This window comes from Lathyrus oleraceus, chromosome 4 (assembly GCF_024323335.1).
Source record: "Lathyrus oleraceus cultivar Zhongwan6 chromosome 4, CAAS_Psat_ZW6_1.0, whole genome shotgun sequence".
NCBI lineage: Eukaryota > Viridiplantae > Streptophyta > Magnoliopsida > Fabales > Fabaceae > Lathyrus > Lathyrus oleraceus.
Genome location: NC_066582.1, coordinates 479,786,070 through 479,808,168, shown reverse-complemented (window position 1 = coordinate 479,808,168; position 22,099 = coordinate 479,786,070). Strand labels below are relative to the sequence as shown.

At 32.2% G+C, this 22,099-nt stretch overlaps 1 protein-coding gene across 1 annotated transcript; it reads right to left on the bottom strand.

Moving 5' to 3' along the window:
* Positions 1-17,697: 17,697 nt before the first annotated feature.
* On the bottom strand, positions 17,698-21,503 carry LOC127076331 (seed linoleate 9S-lipoxygenase). The gene is made up of 8 exons (XM_051017953.1): positions 21,178-21,503; positions 20,596-20,882; positions 20,269-20,509; positions 19,800-20,102; positions 19,613-19,698; positions 19,091-19,503; positions 18,730-18,993; positions 17,698-18,625 (listed from the first exon to the last, which is right to left on the bottom strand). Exons 1-8 carry the CDS (start codon positions 21,413-21,415, stop codon positions 17,872-17,874), a joined length of 2,586 nt encoding a protein of 861 aa, XP_050873910.1. The 5' UTR covers positions 21,416-21,503; the 3' UTR covers positions 17,698-17,871.
* Between the last annotated feature and the right edge of the window lie 596 nt (positions 21,504-22,099).

Here is a 22,099-nt window from a genome sequence, read left to right as displayed (position 1 = left end):
TTAGGGTTCTTCGTTAGGATTCTGTTTGTGTTGTTTAGACAAATGAAATTGGATACTACAAGCTAAAGTTATATATATATATATATATATATATATATATATATATATATATATATATATATATATATATATATATATATATATATATATATATATATATATATATATATATATATATATATATATATATATATATATATTCACATTGGTTTGAAAGAAAATCGGGGTGAAAAGCAGCATACTTTTAGATTAATAATAAAATATTCAAGAAAACGTCCCTTTTAATGAGATAAAAACACAAACTGAGGTTGATCGGTTTCGAAGCATGTACATTAAATATGTTTACCTCTCGGTTTTCAAAATAACTGACGAAATATATTATCTTTTTTATAAAAAAAAATATACTTGTAGAAATTATACATCAATGTTTCAATACGTGAGGTGAAATCTCCATCATAAAATATAAATATATTTTTTATAGTAGTGAATGGAGTTAGATTCTCTAGATAAAGATTGACTTATGGCCTTAGCTAGAATCTATAATTCAAAGAAGATCATGACTTGAGCTGGGAGCTAAATTAGAAAAAATGATCGCCAAACATGGAAGGATCTTTCATTAATAGTAAGATATATAATAAACGAGCTTATCAACTAGTGAATATGGAAGGTGTAGAACTTAGTTGAAACATAAATAAAAAATATTTAAAGAAGTATTATCCTACTATATCGAAAAATATTTAAAATAAAATAAAAAACTTCATTGATATTTCAAATTATTGGATGCTATAAAGACAGACTACCTAGTTTATTCAAAGAGCTCTAATGGTTTGATCCTAAAACCCCAAGGATTAGCCTGATGGGAAATGTTTCACTACAAAAAAAAATGGTATAGATTACGGTAGTTAATTGTGGCGTTTAAAATAAACCACCAAAATTCACAGTGAATTATAATAAAATGGCCGTTTTAACCGCCATTATTTAAATAATTTTAAAAAACAAATTAGAAGCCTCCTCTAATAATGAATAATAAAAGAATTTAAAAATAACCCTAAGAAGCTCACATTTTCCCTTTTCGTCTCTAACATAACACATTTTTCTTCATTGTCACAATCCAAATATATTTGTCATTTCTTCCTTTTTCAATCTGCATTCCCAATCCAATTTGAACCCTAAAACTATTCACCTTGACAATCATCCGCCCTAACAATCAATTGAACTCAATAGATGTTGATATGAAACCCTAACAATCCTTCGTAGTTAGAAATTCCATAATCCTCCGCATTCCACCGCTCTTCCGCTCCATTGTCTTTCTTCTTGGGGCAATTTTATGGTAAAATTTGAGTTTCTCTTTGTTAGATCATTGTTTGTTAAGCTAGGTTGATTTCTTCTTCTTTTTTTTCTTCTATTAGTTTTAGGATCTAGTTTATGAATAATATCATGAAGTTCATTGTTAGTGGTTGTTGTTGTGGTGTTTGCATTATATGATTTCTAAAAGCTGATACTAGTTGTCACTGTGTTGGTTGTTGCTACCTGGAAAAGAAAAGTTTTCTTTGTATAGACAAGTGGCTTATGTCAAACCTTTTGAAACAGAAAACATATAGTACAATTTTGTTTATGCAAGATAGAATAAATAATTCAACATGGGTTAGGTTTTTTGGCAAAGGAACATGAACCTGGCCATTAAGAATTATCACTGTATAAATAATTCAACATGTTGTTTCTGAAATCGTAGGCAACTAACAAGAAATCGTACATTGTTAACGATTGTTGAAAGTTTTATCTATCGTAAATTTTCCTATCACAAACAACTAATATTCTATGTCTAGCAACCTTAGAAGTAGAACAATAAGGTATAAGTGAATTGCACAAGTTATCATTAATACTCTTGAAGAAATTGGAATCAGCTTACTCACTTGTCGATGAATAAAAGGGAAATTAAGAACAATCTTTATTAAATGATAATTAGTGTTATAATTAATTAGCATTTGCACTTTTTTTTTTGTATAATCATGGTGCTAGTAATATTTTGAATTCATGGCTCTTTCTCGTTTAATTTATTGGTAGGTGGTGGAAGAATAATGGATCATTAAAAAAATGGCCCAGGGAGTAGGGTGGTGATAGTGAGCAGTACATGTAAGATTTGGATATGCAAATTAATGCTCACATTTTAGAAAAAGATTCGTATCAATGACAACCCATGTATATGGTCTATGTTTTATAAAAAATAACACATGGTATGGATAATAAATTCAACTTCCACTATATATTAAGAAAATGAGGAGTGATGTTTGGCATGGTTTTAACAATTCTATTGTATTTAATAAGTAATGATATACCAAATTTTACACCCGTATTTATTGCATAGATATGAGAAATAATATTTTTTTGAAATAAAATCAAAATTAAAATATAATATTTATAAAATTTGGTAGGTGTAAAATTTGATGTCAAATAGCATTACTCTTATACTATTATACTTACAATATTCTTAAATTAATGTAAATTTATTTTTTCCATAAGCTCTTTTATTTTTATGAGAAACAAGTTATAATTGAGGACAGTTTAGAGAAGACAATCATATTTTTTATTCAATTTTAGAATATTAAATAAGACTAAGATATTGTTTGGCTGAGTTTTTTTGTTGTAAAAGTTATTTTTAAGTTAAAGTTTAAAATATAAGTTTTATAAATAAAGTTAAAGTTGTTTGATAATATTTATATTTTTCAATTTTAAATATAATTTTGAAGTACAAATCGTTTGATCTACTCCCTCCATTTTTTATTATAAGTCGCTTTTTATTTTCACACATATTAAGAAATGTAATAATTATGATATGAAAAGTTTTACAAAATTATTCTTCATTAATGATATTGAAAATACAAATTAACATAATTGAATGGAGAGAGAATAATAAATATTTAAGGGTATAATAGAAAAAATAACATTAATGATTCATTGATATTATAAAACGACTTATATTATGGTACAAAATATTTTTCCAACGCGACTTATAATAAAAAACGGAGGTAGTATACCTTAAAATATTTTATTTGATATATGGATGAACTAATATAAAAAAGTGAAAATAAAATAAAATATGATTTTCCTTTAAATTTAGTGAATATTTTAGTATAATCACTATTATAAATAATACATTTTATTATAAAATTTTCACTCCACTCAACAAAAAACTGAGGTATAATGGCAAAGTGCATCATGTTTTATTTTCTTATAAATAAATATCATATATTCTCTCGGTTTCTGAATATAACCGAGGAGAAAAATAATTCATGATATACTTTGAATTGCAGAAAATGCAGTTTATGTTTTTATTTCTTTAAAAGTGATGTCTTTCTTTTTATTTATTTATTTATTTTTAAATTAATGATATATTTTTTCAATTATCTTTCATAAATGAGGGATTAGATAGTCAGATTTTACTATAAAAACCTTTGTTAATCAGATTTTACCATAAATCTAACTTATATGTAACTACTCCAAACTTGAACGCATCATACTTTGGGATGGATTGTAAGACAGAAAAATTCTTCAATGTTCTTCTATCTTGAATAAAATATTTTTTTTTCTGGTCTTGCAATCCATCACAATATAATGGTGTTAATGTTGTTGCTGTATTTTGGGAATAATCTTCTTATATTGTCAATCAAAGAAAACATTTCATAAGTTATTGATTTCATGAGTTGACAATATTGAGAAATTTATTCATAAAAATATTGTAAATTGCAAGAACATGTATCTTGTTCTCTTTCTTGTGAAAGATTTGCCATAAAAATATTTGCTCAAGATAATGAAATCTTTCAACAGACCTCTAGGATGGATTGCAAGTGCAGGAAAAAAATTCTCATCATTGAAAAAGATAATTTTTCAGAAATTTGATGCATGCAATTCATTGAACTTGAAAAGATTTGTTGTTCTCCAAAAATCCATTGTCGGAATGTAAATTTGTTTAAACAATTTATTTTAATATTTTGTATAGACAATGTAATTTTAGGAAAAAAAAGTTGACTCCCTTCGGATTTTTACTGAAACCGAGAGGTATGTGACGAATGAGATAAAACATATTTTAGTGTACTTTTTATTTCCGAAGAAACATATTTTACCTCAGTTTTGAGTAATAACCAAGATAAAATATGTGTTTATTGAGTTTCTTCACGATCCTTAAACAAATATTTATTGTTCATTTAATAAGTATCAATGCTCAAGACACTGTCATTAGTGATCCCCGTGAAACCTAAAATATATTATAAAAGTTTTCTGAATATTAAAACTTCATAATGAAACATTTGGCATGAAAATATTGAAATTTAAAGAAATTTGGAAAAGTTCTCTAAGATGGATTGTAAGAGTAGAAAATTATCTGGATTCAACGTTCGTGTTATTAAATAATTATATAATTGAATATTTATTTTATTTATCTAAACCTTTTTGTTTTATATCATAAGCAAATGAATGCAAAAACCATATAAAATAGATTGCATCCAACATTGATGACGATGAATTAGATTCAAAATTTGTTATATATTTTTACTTTAATATTTTGTGTAAACAATGTAATATTATGTGTAAACAATATAATTTGTAAACAAATTAATTTATTAATATTTTTTGTAAACAATGTAATCAATATTTTAAAAAATATATATATTTCCCTTTGGTTTTGGCCATAAACCAAGAGGTATATGCGCTAGTTTTGAAAATATATAAAAGTTATTATTGGAGATCGAACCAATGATCATTTCAACTTTCTCATAGGTTATTGTAAAACTGATGGGTATAGTGGAGAATTTTCATAACGTCCTTCGTTACCTCGCATCTGTAATCAAGGTTAAATCAACTTCGCGTGCGACATTAAATGTGTTTGTTGTAGTAGTGAATGTTTGTAATTAAAAGTATTGATTTGGATTCATACTTATAAAAATAATAAAATATTAAATATATATGGAGAAATTTTTTACACAAAAATGAATACAAATTAAAATAAAATACTACTATATTACTAAAAAAATTAAATAAATATTTTTTGTAAATATTTAAAAATGTGTGTAAGTGAATAAATCATTAATTAGAAAAATAATTGACCTCATGGAAAAAAATTATATTTTTAAAATAAATAATCTTAAGAAATTAAAGTAACAAATTATATAATCCTCCATCGTAGTTAAATATTGCACAACAATATCAATGGTGCACATGAATGGATAGTTTTTTTTTTAAAATTAGATAAAATAAAATAATATGGGAATAGTTATGAATTATGAAAATGTATGTTGATGTAAAGAATTGAAAAATTATTTATAATGTGTGTTCATTGAAATTCAATATATATATATATATATATATATATATATATATATATATATATATATATATATATATATATATATATATATATATATATATATATATATATATATATATATATATATATATATATATATATATATATATATATATAGTTATGTTCATGTAAATGTTCCGAAATTTTTTTATAAAGTTTCTTTCAATTATTTTAGTAGAAGCTCCTTAATTTGTATTTTTATTCTTAATAGAAAAGTTATTTTTTTATAAGGAATTTTTTTTAAATATTGTTTGGCTCTACTTTTTTTTTAAGTAGAAGATAAGTCAACAAAAAAATTGGGCCAAACGACACCTAACATTTTTTAAAGAATGTGAAGCAATTTGTTTTGGTCATATATAAGTGTGCATAATTTTTTTAATATTATTTATCAATTTCTTTTAAGTAAATATATGTGTAAAATTGTATATTAGGAATTATATGATGAAAGTTACAATAATTTTTATTTTATATGTTTTAATTTATATCATTTTTATCTAAAATTGAGAATTTATAATGATTAATTTACTTTAGATTTTATAACTATAATATCTCTTATTTTCTTTAGTATGATTGTAGAAATATTAAGAGAAATAATCCTTCACTTGCCTTAATTATAGTTAGTAGAGATTTTAAGAAAAATATTAAGTTAAGCATGTAAGAATATAGGTATAATCTCATAAGAGGTCATGGTTATAATTAAGTTTAATAGTACAAGGGCTATTGGTAATTTCACCTAGATAGTATATAAGCCCAAAGTTTAGAAATAAATCATACTTTCACCTCATTTCATCCTTAAAAGAATTTGAAAGTGAGAAAGGGTGAGCAAGATAGGAAATAGGGAGAAGAGGAAATTGTTTGATCAACTTGAAGAATTTAATTGCATGTGTAAGAGATTCTTGAATTCTTGAAGAAGAAGCAAGATAGAAGTGATTGAACCATCAAGCATCACCTTCATCATCCTTCATCTCAAAATTTTCTTTCAAAGAGATGGGGTTACCTAGGATTCTGAATTGGGGATAGCTCTTAGGAAACTTGCATTTTTGGGGTAGGGTTTTAAGTTTATGGTTTGATTCATTTTGTTTAATTTCATGATTTTATTATGTATTAAAAATTGTTTGCATGTGAATATGTTTGATGTTATATGTTACAATTGATTTCCATGCATTTTAAATTGGGTGTGATGGGCTTGGAATGGACTAGTATGGTTGAATCATGCGAAAATGCAGGAAACTCTAAATCTTAGAGCCATTACGTGTTAGTTGTAATGCTCACGGGTTTTTGTATGGGGAAGGTGTCTTGGAGGGATTACGGGTCGTAATTCCCATTACGTTCAGGATGTAACCACCCCATAACTTCTTCCTTTCTCCATTCGTCTCAACCTTAGCTTATGAGCTTGATTTGCTTGTCCATGCTTGTATACAATGATTTGCAATTGAAAGAATTGGATTAACATGTAAAATCACCTAGGGTAAGTAATATCATAAGTGAATAATGAACCTTGTTGACTGAGTGATTTTTGATTAATGATCAATGGAAATGAGTAAATCATGTAAGTAATCCTAGAATGATATAGAAACATCTAATATTGAGTTCTTGGATACTTAGTCGTACTCCGAGTTGGTGAGTACTCTGAACGTTGGTTTTGAAAGAAATCAAGTACGTATATGTGATGAATATTAAGACTCCCTGGCATACTAGGATTATCCTTGTAATCAGAAGGGAAATCCATTCACGGAGATAGGTCACACCATAAATCCGATCTTGATGGAAATGTTTAGTAGGAAATTTGATTCCATAAACCTAAGCTCGAGGAGTACTAGTAGGCAGGGGAGCGTTCTGTGAGTCTATCCATATTCTGTAGTGGACTTGGTATGTAATAACAAGTGTATTAATATTCACACATTGCATGAGACCAAATAGGTATCAATACCCTTCTTTCCATATATATCTGACACGTGAATTTTAACCCTAGTAGAGTAAAATAATATTATGAACCTTTGACTGAGAGGACTTATGGTTTCGTAGAACTACATTAAGATGGTAATATCTTACCCCATTATTGTTCAATATTTTTCAAATGAGCAGGTACCAGGCAAGGGAAAAGGCAAAATGGCTTGAGGAGCAATAAAGACCCTGTTGTTTATGTTTATTTTCGTTGTGTGTTTTGATCTTAGTGTTTTGTTTGGACATGTTATATATGTATGCACCATGTTATATACTACATGTTTTTCATGTATTTATGAAAATCATATGTTGTTGCATGTACCAGTACCATTAATACTCTGAATATGGCAATTCTAGATAATGTCATATTAGGGGTGTCACAGTTGGTATCAGAGCAGGTTGATCCTCGACCCAACCATAAAACATCAATAGGTAAATCCAGGGCCGGCCCTGTGGGTGTGCGAGGTGTGCCACCGCACAGAGTCTAAAAAATTAGGGGCCTCAAGTATTAAAAATACATTAAATATTTATTATATACATAGTTTATTAAATATATGTTTGATATTTATGTAGTGGCTTAGCGGAACTGTATCAATATTTTGATGGTCATGACCTAACAAAACTTTTCAAAAAAGAGACACTTAAAAAGGAACAGGGGAGTATAGTTTAACCTTTTCACTATACAAACTCTAGAACAAAGAGAATAGTCACCATTTTAATTATTTTAAAATTTTTAAATAATATTAAAGATCAATCATATAACTCATTCATTTATTATTAGATTTTTATGATAAATTATCACACAATATTATTTATGACTCGATATTTTTTATATAGAAAGAAATATAACTTTTCTAAAGATATATTATTATTTAATTTTATTTTTATAATCATTTTGTACTATATCTTTTAATATTATTTACAATTTAAATAAAATTTTAATTTCTTTTTTCAATATTTTTTATTAGAGTTTAACATGAAAGATTAGATCAGGGCCTTAAAATATTTTGGGCCGGTCCTAGGTAAATCTTTTCTTCCTCGTATGCATGAGTTGTCGGCCTGATTTATCTTATTATAGTATTAATTTATTGAGATTGATCAACTTGATATATATATATATATATATATATATATATATATATATATATATATATATATATGGGCATGTGTGTGTATATGTGTGTGTGTGTGTGTGTGTGTGTGTATGTGTGTGTGTGTGTGTGTGTGTGTGTGTGTGTGAGAGAGAGAGAGAGAGAGAGAGAGAGTGTGTGTGTGTGTGTGTGTGTGTGTGTGTGAGAGAGAGAGAGAGAGAGAGTGTGATATGCAGGACTTGGTTTAGCCACCAAGAGGACATTGAGACCTAGAGAAGCTCATGCTTAAACTATGACATTCAATCAGGGAGGGGAAAATAAGGAATATCGTTATGCATGAATGATGTACTAGCAACAACAGTAGCATATGAAGTTCATGATGAAAATGGTGCAGCAGATGCAGAGTACCTCACAACCTCAGTTTCCTTAGCAAGGATCGGGAAACAGGAACTTCTGGGACTTTTACCGGTTGAATCCACTTAAATTCACTGGAAGTCTTAATACAATGTTGGATCATGACTGGATTACTAGTATGGAGTCTTAATCCCTAAGATCTAGAAGAAAAAGTGGATTTCGCCAATCATATGCTGAGAGGACCAGCAGTGAAGGACAACTCAAAACCTTATGAAGGATTGGGAACATTTCAAAGAAATATTCATGTATAAGTATTTCCCAAATTTCTTAAGAGCTCAGAAGGAGTTAGAGTTCCAACAACTTCGACATATAATCATGTCAATGGAAGAGTTTGTGGAGAAATTTAAGGATATGGCGACTTACTCAAGTCAAGATTTGTATGCACCAGATTAAAAGTTGAAAATCAATCAGTTTAAATTTGGCCTCATGGGAGAGATTGGGCACAACATAGCATATCATATATTTGATACTTATATAGAGTTATTGCATCAGTGGTATGTAGCCGAGAACAATCCGAAGAACATCCATCTGGAAATAAATCAAGCAAATCAGGATAAAAAAGACTATGGTAGATTTAATCAAGAACCAAAGCCCATGAGACCTCCTTCGAAGGGAAAGCATAGTTAGAGTGCAAGGTCAATGCAACCACCGTAGTGTAATTCCTACAAGAAACCTCATTTTGAAAGATTTTAGACCAAAGAGTGAAAATGTTACCATTGTCAGGAGATAGGCCACATGGCGAGAGATTATCCTAAGCATAAAACTAAAGGAGAATTAAGAACGGTGCCAGTTGGAGCAGGAAGAGTTTACACCTTGGACGCCATAAAATCCAGTGGTAATAATGACTTGATAGAGGCACTTCATTCGATCGGGTGTGTCTCCATGGCGTGCTATGATTTTGTTGGAAAAGAAGAAGGATGGTGGGAGGCGATTGTGCATCGATTATTGGCAACTTAATAAGGTTACTATCAAGAATAATTATCCACTTCCTCAGATTGACGACCTCCTAGGTCAATTGAAAGTAGCCAGCATGTTATCAAAGATTGATCTATGGTCGGGGTATAACCATATTCGAGTGAAGAGTTCTAACACACCGAAGACCGCATTCAGAACCTGGTATGGACACTACAAGTTCTTTTTAATGCCTTTTGGAGTAAAAAAATGCTTCTCTATTGTCATGGATTACATGAACCGAGTGTTCCGACCGTACATGGACCAGTTTTTTGTGATTTTCATATATGATATCTTAATTTACTCGTGTACTCTGCAAGAGCACGAAGAGGATCTGAGGATTTTTATTTCAGTTTTGCGAGAAAATAAACTCTATGCAAAATTTATCAAGTGTGAGTTCTGGATGTGGGAGGTGAAATTCCTTGGACATGTGATTTCTCAATGAGGTATGGCGGTATACCCTTCGAAAGTGGAAGCAATGATAATTTGGGAAAGGCCCAAAAATTCCTCGGAAGTTAGAAGTTTCTTGGGATTAGTTGTTTATTATCAAAGATTCATCATGGAATTTTCTCAATTTACATTGCCTTTGACCATACTCACTCGCAAGGAAGATCTATTCAGTTGGAATTCAAAGTGTAGACAAAGTTTCAGGAAGTTAAAGGAAAAGTTGACAACCACCCTCGTTCTAATCATTACGGATATTACCCAAAAGTATGAAGTCTTTTGTGACGTTTAGAAGAGGGGTTTAAGATGTGTTGTAATGCAGAATGGCCAAGTATTGGTGTATGCCTCGCGTCAACTGAGGATTCATGAGGAGAATTACCTGATGCATGACCAGGAATTAGTTAAAGCCGCTAGGGGTTTTGGTTAACGTGCATTTTGTAACTATGAGAGTGTTACCTAAGAGGGGGTGAACTAGGTTTTCTAGATTTTCATGTGTTTAAGCAATGATTCTTTCCTTTTTATTTTATTTTTGGAATTAAGTGTATGAAATTTGAATGAAAGTGCAAAAAAACTAAAGTGAAAGAAAGTAAAATAAACAAGGATATATCATATTTCCATTTATAAACCAAGAGTACATCTAGTCCCTTCATACCTTAAAGGATTTTTAACTATGTTAGATCTTTGTACAAGCCTCACACCAAGACTTCTCTTACAATCTTCTAACATAAACACCAAATATGTGGTAGACTTTGAATCTCCCCGAATCAAAGGACATTTTCCATAAATACCAAATATTATGGTGGACTTTGAATTACACAAATCCAAAGAACCTTTTACATCAAACAACTTATCACCACAAACTTGGTGATTAAGTTACAACACAGACACTTTAAATGATCTTGAATAAAGTTGATATTGACTTGATTCAAAGTATGAAAATTTGTTCTTCTCTTTCTCAAAATTACAATCCAAACTAATGTATATTAAATGCTCAGAATATGGTATGAAACTTTTGAATGATTTAAAAGTTATGCACAAAATTTTATGACTTAAAGATTTTTGAACACTTAGAACAATTTGTTTGAATGTATGAAAAGATTTATGAAAGCGGTGAATCTGAATTTTTGAAGTGTACATCTTATATACATCATGAACCAGTGCTTTAAAAGGATGCACAAGTTTGAAAAGCAGTTCATGAAGCATTGTTATGAAAAGATGTACAAGTTTGAAAAATATTCCATGAAGCAATTCAATATGTTAGAAACATTTTAAAAATGAAAAAATGCATTGTTTTAGGTTGGTATTCGAATACCAAAATGTGGTAATCGAATACCACTTCAAAAACGTTTAAAAATTGAAAATTCAAAAATTGGTATTCAGATACCGTATATGGTATTCGAATACCAAGAAATTTGAATTTTGTTCATCTGGTATTTGGATACCATATATGGTATTCGAATACAACTCTTTTAAAAGTAAAAAATCAACATTTTTTTCAACTAGTATTCGGATACCATATATGATATTCGAATACCATTAAGTCAGTTTTACTTTTGTTTGATCAATAATCTAATACCAGTATATGATATTCAAATACCATTAGCAATTTTCCTAAAATATGACTTTTTAATTAATAGCTTCATGCATTTGAATGCATTATGTTTAGGAAAGTTATAGATGAAGTTTGATACATAATTCTAAGGAATCAATGTGATATAATATGAATTGTAATGTAACTTTAATTATAATTACTTACTTGGTTTTTTTACTTGGTTATGTTCATAATTTATAATTCATTCGCATCTCACTTTTATTCTTTATCTTCTTTGTTGAGCTTTTGTCGTCATCAAAATTAAATTAAGATAGATGATGGACATCTTCTTCACATATTTATCCTTCTTATGGACGACCAGTATTTCAAAAAAAGTTATCTTCATCATCCCCTTGAGTGGGATATTTGCATGGGGCGTTCCTCTAGTGATAGAGGCAATATATTGGTGCTCCCCGTTATTAACTCCCTTATCCATGCCACTAGCCCCTCCTCCACATGACACGGCATCCATAACTTTTGAGGGGGCCTTTCTCTTGGGTGATTCTTCTGTCTATCTCTCTTTTACCACCTTTTACATATTCAGACAATTGATTTCTTTTTATCAATTCTTCGATGTCATCTTTCAGTTGGATGCAGTCATTATGATGTTGTTGTGGCCCTTGTGAAAGTGGTAGTATTTTATCTTGCGTGTTTGAGATGACTCTCTGATAGGAAATGGGTTTTTGACTCCTCCCTTTCAGAACTTCGTGTTAGCACATTCTTGATAAATCTTCTCCCGTGGTGCATTAAAAGGATTGTATTTATTATACAGATCATGCATTCCACGGTTGAATTTGTTGGTGCAAAGGTAGAATATATGATGAATGGAAATATTCTTATTCAGAGAATGATGGCTACAAAAAGGATTAAAAGTTACAATGATTGACACCCTATTTATAAGCCTCTAACAAACTTAAATATGAATCAAATCTAATATTTAAATCTAATATCTAACAAACTTAAATATGAATCAAATCTAATATTTAAATCTAATATCTAACAAACTTAAATATGAATTAAATCTAATAATTAAATCTAATACCATCCCTTAATTCATATTCCATCAAAACTTGTAACACCAATTCCATCCCTTAATCTGAGAAATTGATCAGTCTTGATAGCTTTCGTCAGAACATCTGCCAACTGCTTCTGAGTGCTGCAGTGTACAACTTCTAACACTCCCCTCTGAACTTGATGTCTCAGAAAATGATACTTGGTCTCAATGTGCTTGCTTCTCCCATGCAACACTGGGTTTCTGGCAAGATTGTTTGCAGACTTGTTGTCAATCATCAGCTTCAGAGGTTTGTTTACTTTAATCTTCAGATCCTGCAATAGATTCAGAATCCACACAGCTTGGCATGCAGTAACAGCAATCTTACAATTCTTCAGATCAAATCTCTTCAGAAGTTCTAATTCATACTTGAGCTGATGCAAAATAATACCTTTCTCAGAGTATCTGAACTCCATCCCTAGAAAGTATGTCATTTTGCCTAGATCAGTCATTTCGAATTCATTCATCAGAACTTTCTTGAACTTGGCTATCTCTTGTTCAGAACTTCCAGTCTTGTTTCTCTCTATAGCATCAAGTTCTTCTTTCATGGTCTTCAGCCAGAGCTTCTGCTTAAGAGCCTCTTCTGTACTTATGGGTTCAGAGTCTACTAACATGGCACACTGAATAACTTCTCCTTCAGAGTCTACTTCAGTGTCTTTCAGCATGTCAAATTCTGCATATCTTCTGGGGATGTTTCTGACTCTTTGTGGTCTCTGAACTTGTTCAGAGTCTTCAACTTCAGAGTTTCTACCTTCAGATGGTTGACTTCCTCCAGAACTTTGACCATCTGAAGGTTCTGGCATATTTCCAAAGTCTGAATTGCCACCAGAATCTGGATTACCATCAGAGTCTGGGTCATCAGAGTCAGGATCATCAGAGTCTGAAACATCAGAGTCTGCAACATCAGAGTCTGGAACATCAGAGTCTGGAACATCAGATTCTGGATCACTATCAGAGTCAGAATCAACGTCAGAATTTACTCCAACCTCAGAAATTCTGAACTTTGACCTTTCTTCAGAAGTTCTAACATCAGAATCAGATTGAGACTTATCCCAATTCCAAACTTCTGATTCCTTCACAATCACATCTCTGCTGAATTCAATTTTATTGGTTTCTGGACAATAGAGCTTGTATGCACCTGTACTGTGGTACCCTATCAGAATCATCACTTTGCTTCTATCATCCAGCTTCTGTCTTCTGGCTTCTGGAACATGTTTATAGCAAACAGAACCAAACACCTTCAGATGACTAACACTTTGCTTATCTCTAGTCCACTTCTGTATTGGAACTATTTCCTTCAACTTCTTCGTAGGACATCGGTTGAGTACATACGTTGCAGTGGCAACAGCTTCTCCCCAGAGCTTCTGAGGAAGTTTCTTCTCCTTTAGCATGCTTCTCACCATATCAAGCAAAGTGCGGTTTCTTCTTTCAGCAAGACCATTGTGTTGAGGGGTATAAGGAGCAGTAACCTCATGCTCAATTCCATTCTCCTCACAGAATTTCTGGAATTCTTTGGAGTTATACTCACCTCCACCGTCAGTTCTAAGAATCTTCAACTTCTGACCACTCTGATTCTCAGCCTTCATTCTGAACTTCTTGAATTCATCAAACACCTCGTGTTTAAACTTAATAAGGGATACCCATGTCATTCTTGTGAATTCATCAACAAATAACACAAAGTATTTATTCCCTCCCATCGATGCTACTGGAAATGGACCACACACATCAGAATGTACAACTCCCAAGGCATGTTTTGCTCTTGGAGCAGTTTCTGACGCAAATGGCAATCGTGGTTGTTTTCCTTCCATACAAACTTTGCATGACTTTTCAGGCTTCTTAATTGCAGGAATTCCATGTACCAACTTCTTTGAATTCAGATGTTTTAAGCTTCTGAAATTCAAATGACCAAATCTTCTGTGCCACAGCTCACTCTCCTTCTCAGCACTTGTTGCACTAAGACATTCTGAGTCTGCAGTTCTGACATTCACCTTGAATGTTCTATTCCTTCCCTGTTCTGACTCCATAATCAACTTCTGATTACAGTCGTACAGCTTCAGAAGATTGTCCTTCATGGTAACTGAGAAACCTTTCTCAATTAATTGTCCCACACTCATCAGATTGCTTCTGATGCCAGGTACATACCACACGTTCTGAATCAATGCTGTTTTCCCATTGTTCAGAGTCACTCTGACATTTCCCATACCTTCTGCATTAAGATATTTGTCATCAGCACATCTGATCTTTGTCCTCTTTTCAGAGTCAAAGTCAACCAGCCATTTCTTGTTTCCAGTAAGATGATTTGAACAACCAGTGTCCATATACCACCAGTCTATCAGATCCATATCATCAGATTCAGAGGCCATCAATAGCACAGATTCGTCATCAGAAAATTCTGGCTATATTTGCTTCTTCTGATTTTCTCTCCTTGTTTGACCAACAGTCTCTAGCAAAGTGACCAAACTTCTTACAGCAGTAACATTGGATTTTCTTCTTGTCATACTTCTCTTTTCCCTTCTGAGCATTTTTTTGTCTATCAGAGGTTGAGCTTTCTGACTTCTGACCACCATCAGATCTTCTCCTGGCTTCTGACTGCTTCTGATACCTCCTATCAGAAGTTGCTTTCAGAGTCTGCTGCTCTACTTCCCTTTCAGAAGTTCTCTCAGTCAAACGCAACTCTTGCGCTTCTAGACTGCTCTGCAGCTCTTCAATTCTCATGGTGCTCAGATCTTTGGAATGTTCTATTGCTACCACAATGTAATCAAATTGAGAGGTAAGGGATCTCAATACCTTCTCCATGATTGTTTCTTCAGAAAGAGTTTCTCCACACGCTTTCATCTCATTAGTGATCAGAATCACTCTGGAGATGTATTCAGAAACTTTCTCATTATTCTTCATGTTGAGATTCTCATATTGCTTTCTCAAGGACTGAAGCTTCACCTTCTTCACTGATGCGTCACCACCATAACATCTAACCAGTGTGTCCCACGCAGCCTTTGCTGTCGTTGAATCTGCAATCTTCTCAAACACATTTACATCAACACATTGATGAATGAAGAACAATGCTTTCTGATCCTTCTTCCTTACTTCCTTCTGCGTGTTTTTCTGTTCATCCGTCGCATCTGCTGCTACCGGAACATAACCATCAGTGACAAGATCTAGAACATCTTGAGCACCGAACAGTACACGCATTTGGATCATCCAACGATTCCAGTTTTTACCGTCAAATACTGGAAGTTTGGTGTTCATGTTGCCGTTTCCGTTCATCTTTCTACCTTGCACAATACACTCAGATTTCTCACACAGTGTTTCCCAACCCACAGAATTAAAATTCTGATCAGATTTTGTTCAAGATTCAACACGAATCTAAGAATCAAAATCAAACACACAAGACCTCACGTTCACTCGTGTTTCCCGTGTTTCCCAATGAATCTGAACCGGAGCTCTGATACCAATTGTTGGTGCAAAGGTAGAATATATGATGAATGGAAATATTCTTATTCAGAGAATGATGGCTACAAAAAGGATTAAAAGTTACAATGATTGACACCCTATTTATAAGCCTCTAACAAACTTAAATATGAATCAAATCTAATATTTAAATCTAATATCTAACAAACTTAAATATGAATCAAATCTAATATTTAAATCTAATATCTAACAAACTTAAATATGAATTAAATCTAATAATTAAATCTAATAGAATTCATCTTTTTGTTAGTGAGAGTAATTCCCAGTCGAGCGGACTAAATTGGCGTCAATAGAGATCGGGTTGTCGAACCGGTATTAAACTTCTCCTCCAGGTTATGAAAGATTCAGCCATGTTCAGTCGTTCCTTTACGGTACGAGCTTCCCTTCTTCACAACTTCTACCTAAAGGGGCTATCCTGCAGCAGGTCATTCTCGAATATCCAGCATTTAAGACCTTCCTCTGCGACTTCTACTTCCACGACCACTTGCGTGAAATGACTGATGTAAGATCGTAACTTCTCCTTCCTTCCCTGCTTTATCCCGTTTAAGACAACTCCTATCACTAGCTTCCTTTTCCGGACCGTGAAATGAGTTGCAAAGGTCTCGCATAGTATTGAACCACAGTCTAACAAATCCTATTAAAGTCAATGCAAATATTGAACCACAATCTGACAGATCCCATTAAAGTCAGTGCAAATATTTGTTATTGGAAGTTTTGTCAGCATAGAAGTAGTTCAAACGCTCATTAAAGAATTGCATGTGTTCGCGAAAATTTTCTTTTTCCGTTGTACTCTTTCATTATGAAGTTGATTTTTTTTCCTTCGTGAAGAACCCTTAGTTTTGATTGAATGTTATTATTCATAAACAAATTGACAAAAAAAATTAAATGACTTTGTTCATCAAACAATATAAGTCAAATCCACTCATATATAATTAAATTTGACTAAATAGAAAATGAAATAAAAGATTTGAGAGATACAATTAGTGTTGAAAATTATTTTCTATTTGGTAAATTTTCAGTTTCTATATGACTTGTGTTTGTAAATAGTTATTTAAAAAAAGTCATTTTATACTTCTTATCTAGTACTTAAATTTTTTATTAGGCGATACTTATATAATGAAAATTGTAGTTACTATTAGTAAATAATATAATATCAATTATTAAAAATATCTTCACATAATTTTTTAATTTGAAATTATGATGCAAAATACTTTATATTTACTTGTCATATTAACATTTTTATATTTGAAAGGTATAATCATCATAGTCATCCCATTGCTTTGTCACTTTGTGTTAATTTGGATTTTATAAATTCAGAAACTGGAGATTCTATGCAAAAATAACAAATGCAATTGGTGTAGTTGAAAGAAGAAAGAGCAAAACATAGTACAAAGTTCACACACATTATTATATTTCAACAAGAGCACACAGATACAGTAGTGGTAGTGGTAGTGGTAGTAGTACAGACACACAGACAAGAATCATAAACATACATTCATCACATCAATGTTATTGGAAAGCACAAACTCATACAAGATAAGAAAACCACACCAAGTTTTCAAATAGAGATACTGTTGGGAATTCCTTTGAAAGTTAAACCTTCTTTACTTGTTCGAACCAGCAAACTGTAGGGCAATTGCACAGGTCCATAGCGGTTTTTCAAACTAGAATCTTTGTTCCTGCTATGGATTTTCCCTTCAATTTCAGCTAGTTTGGTTCCAAACTTTGTGAAGGCTTGTACCGCCCTTGAATCAGATGTCCAATACTTGCTATCCCTCTCGCCGAGGTACACCTCATCAGAAGCATGTCTTGACAATATCTCAATCACGGAGAGATCAATAAGAGTCTGGTATTTTGATGTAATTGTTTTCAGATATGCCTTTTGAGGACTTTTCACCATCTCGTCGTATTCTGGAGTTCCTTTCTCTGGGATGAATCTTCTGCTATGAGTTGGACGGTTAAGGATGTATCCTCCGTAAGGATATTGTCCGAAGTTAACAGCTGCGTGAAGAGCAGAAGCAGTCCATACGATAATGGAGCAAGATTGAACCAAGTCTTGAACAGTTTGCATCTTAGGCCACCATGGCTTGTCTTTCAAGTCACCGTGACCCTTTTCTACAGCTTCCTTCCACCAAGGTTGGATTTCAGTGTCCTTTTGCACTGCTTCATCGGTTGGATAGTATAACGAGACGTACTCTTGGACCCATGACTTGATAGCATCCCATATTTCTAGCCCGTCAACAGCATAAGGGTAGTCTTCTATGGCAAGACGAAGTCCGTGGGGGGAAGAAGGATCCTCAACAGCTAATCCTCTGAATCAAGCAAACAGATTGTATTAGATATGGCAAGAATGACATTCAAAATGACAAGAAAATTTGACTAGATTATTGTTTCCAATATTTACATGGAAAATTACCTCTTGATAAGATCAGCAGGTAATGCTTGATCAGTGAAAACCCAATTCTTGTAAACAGTTGAAGAAATCTCAACAGAATTTGGGCCGGGCAGAAATGTTTGCTCTATAATGCCATCGGCATTGATTAAGGCTTGTCGAGCAAGTCCATTGATATTTATCGTGTCACGGAAGTGAGGATATAAAAGCTTATTAATCGGGTGAAGCACACTTAGATGTCTGTTTGTTGCTATGATGAATGGTTCAATCACCGCATGAGTATTCAACCTGTAAGACCGAATTTTTTTTTGTTAATAATCATGTCATACATTGCATATACTAAAGTTATTTTGCAGATAGGAGTTAGCAGAGATCAATTTCATACCAATGGCTCATGAGTTGATGATAGCATGAGTCATTTACAATTACATGAGCCTTGGCCAATAGCCAAATTGTACTTTCGACACTGCCGTCTTCTGCAGGCAAGATTACTTTGCTTTCAGCACCATATTGAACCCCATTTGAGTGTGGCAGACTCAATTCAATGGCTATTGGCTTCAAAGTTCCATCATCTTTCAAGAACAAGATTGTCCTAGTGGCATAAGCCTTTGCTCTTGTGTTTATCCTCTCCAGATACGGCATGAACGCGTCATGGTAATCTAAGACGAATAATCTCTTCTCATTAAGTGCCTGTTCTACTGTGAGCTCACCGAGGTTCGTCTCTAACTGTTCTTTTGTTATTGTACTAGACTGATCACCGTATACGACAGTATCAAGAGTACTTTTCAGCGGGAACTCCTGCGATATCAAAGAATAACTCGATGAGATGAAACATATAAATGCTTGGCAATTGACAACCAAATAGATAGATATCTTGGTTAATATTAATTCTTCATTTCGTACTTACTTGAAGAAGACGAATCACGCAAGGGTTTACACCAGCAACCATCTCTCTTCCAAATTCTTCATCAGTCATCCACGCAGATTTGCTAACTGTTCAAAAAACAACTTCTAATGTTGCGTAACGCGATACTAATATACGAATGTGAGGAACATTATATCTATTGGCAGTGCGACTAAGATGAACAATGTACCTTTGATTACATGAGGTGGCGGAAACTTGAGGGCTTGTTCACCATCGGTGCGCAAGATTTCCTTAAGAGCCGGTAAGGGGGCAATTTGGCTAAGTATATCAGTAGGAAGCTTAATCCCACCTTCGTAAAGTCCTCGAACATCATCGAAGCTACTGAACTCATCACAAATCACAGATTTAAGCAGAGGCATGACAGTTTGGGAAATCGATTTTATTCCATACATCAGAAAGTCGGATGACTTCAAGTGACCAAAGTTTTCATCTCTCGGAACATAAATCTCACCCTGTTTTTCGCTCTTAGGGTCTGTCAGGAATCAAATACCATTAAAAAAAAATTAGAACACCAAAACCATCATTATGTCAGACACATCAAGCTACACAGCCTTTGTATATATCAATTATCAAATACATCAGTTATTCAATGAATCTGAAAATATGGTCGAATCAAAATTATAAACTATAAAACTAACCTTTTCTGGTTGATTTCCTACCGCTCCTAACCCTACGAGGATACGGATAAGTGCTAGACCCTCCGAGCACCGGACGAACAAATTTGTCGCCGTAATCTGGATTTCCAAGATCATTATAAACATCATAATCATAAATCCTATCATACACCTTGCGTTCACCGGTTCCATCTCCTCTTAGATTCAGCAACTCTTCTTTTCTAAAGTGACTCAATGCAGCTGGTGTTTGACTTGGAAGATACGTCTGCAATAATAACAATAATAATTTAACATTTTATTTAAACTTTTCATTCACATATTTAACTCTTAATTTAGCTTCAAAAAGCTTACATCATTGGTGAAGAAGATCCTGTCCTTTTGGTAACTTCTGAAATTGTAAATCCATGAGTTACAAACAAACTGAACAGATCCACGGTTAGGAATATCTTCAAGAGTCACACTGACAAGGAAGAACTCAGCAGAAGTGTAGTTTCTTATGTAAAAAGCTCCAGGAATTCCAAAATTTGCATCATATTCAAAATAAATACTGAATGCATCTTGTCTTGCTCCCAATGTTGGTAACCGAGGAAGATGACTGCTCAAAAACGTTTCCTTTCCAACTTGTCCTTTTCCACCGGCTACAAATTAAAATCACAAAAAAAAAAATCACTAAGAAAATGACACTTGTATGTAAATAATACATACTATATTATTATTATTATTATTATTATTATTATTATTATTATTATTTGTCATTTAGCAAGTTTAATGGTGGGGCCAGTAAGCTTGGAAGCATATTAAATAATTGTGTGATCATTCTAAAAGCATTATTAATGTCAATAAAAAAACTTATTAACAGATAAGGAACATTAAAGATGAAGAATGAGTTGAAAAGTTGATGGTTTATCTTTTTGGAAGGTATAGAAAACAAACCATCAGTTTTAGTGGCACTGATCAACTGCATAGAGACATTACGGCCTAAGAAGGCAGTGGCGGTGTCGACAACACCGCCGACAATGCCGGTGACACCGCCGATGATTTTTCCGGGGGCGTCGAGAACACTGCCCTTAGGGATGGAAGTTATGGCGTTGAAGTCCAAAACATTTTTGGGCATCAACACCACAGTTCCCTTGATTTTCTGGCTCTTGTTAGTGTTCAAGATGCCAAACATTTTTGCTCAAATGCTAGATATTTGGTATAGTGTGGTGGAGAAAGAAGATTGGTGTGTGATTTGTTTAATAGGAAGATAAGGTATTTATAGATGAAAAGTATAAAGTATAGAACAGCACTGTTATTTCATATATATATTTTTAATCAAAATTTAGATCCACGTGCCAAACGTGTATTGTGCTATAACGCATATCCATCTCTCTCAAATAAAATTGTCTGTTATGATTGATTCTTTAAAAAATTATTAATTTTAATAATAAAATATTTTTATTTAATAAAATATTATTTTTCATATATAGTTAATGTAATTTTTTTATCTAATGTTTAAAGACAAAGTTCCACCGTGATTTTCAAAAGCTACCACTACAACGGTAAGCTTTTATTCAACACGATAACAGTATGATTTTTTTTGAAAAGTTAAATATAGAAATCAAAATAAATTATTTTAAATTCAATTCATTTTAATTAAAATTAATTTAACAGAATCAACTCATTTCAAAATCAATTCTCTTCTTGAAAAAAGGATCAAAAATACTTGTTTGGCTTTAAGTTGTGTTGTAATGGATCCGTTTGTTTTATTTTTTTTTAAATTGATTTTTATAATATAACATAATTTTATATAAAAATTATTTATAAATAAATTTTTCATAAAAACTTTAAATAAAATTTTTATTTGAATAATTAT

Coding starts and splice junctions, on each gene's coding strand:
- LOC127076331 (XM_051017953.1), bottom strand. CDS start 21,415: ATGTTTGGCATCTTGAACACTAACAAGAGCCAGAAAATCAAGGGAACT. Junction 20,883..21,177: donor CAGTGCCACTAAAACTGATG/GTTTGTTTTCTA, acceptor TTTAATTTGTAG/CCGGTGGAAAAGGACAAGTT. Junction 18,626..18,729: donor CCTGCTGATCTTATCAAGAG/GTAATTTTCCAT, acceptor TGCTTGATTCAG/AGGATTAGCTGTTGAGGATC.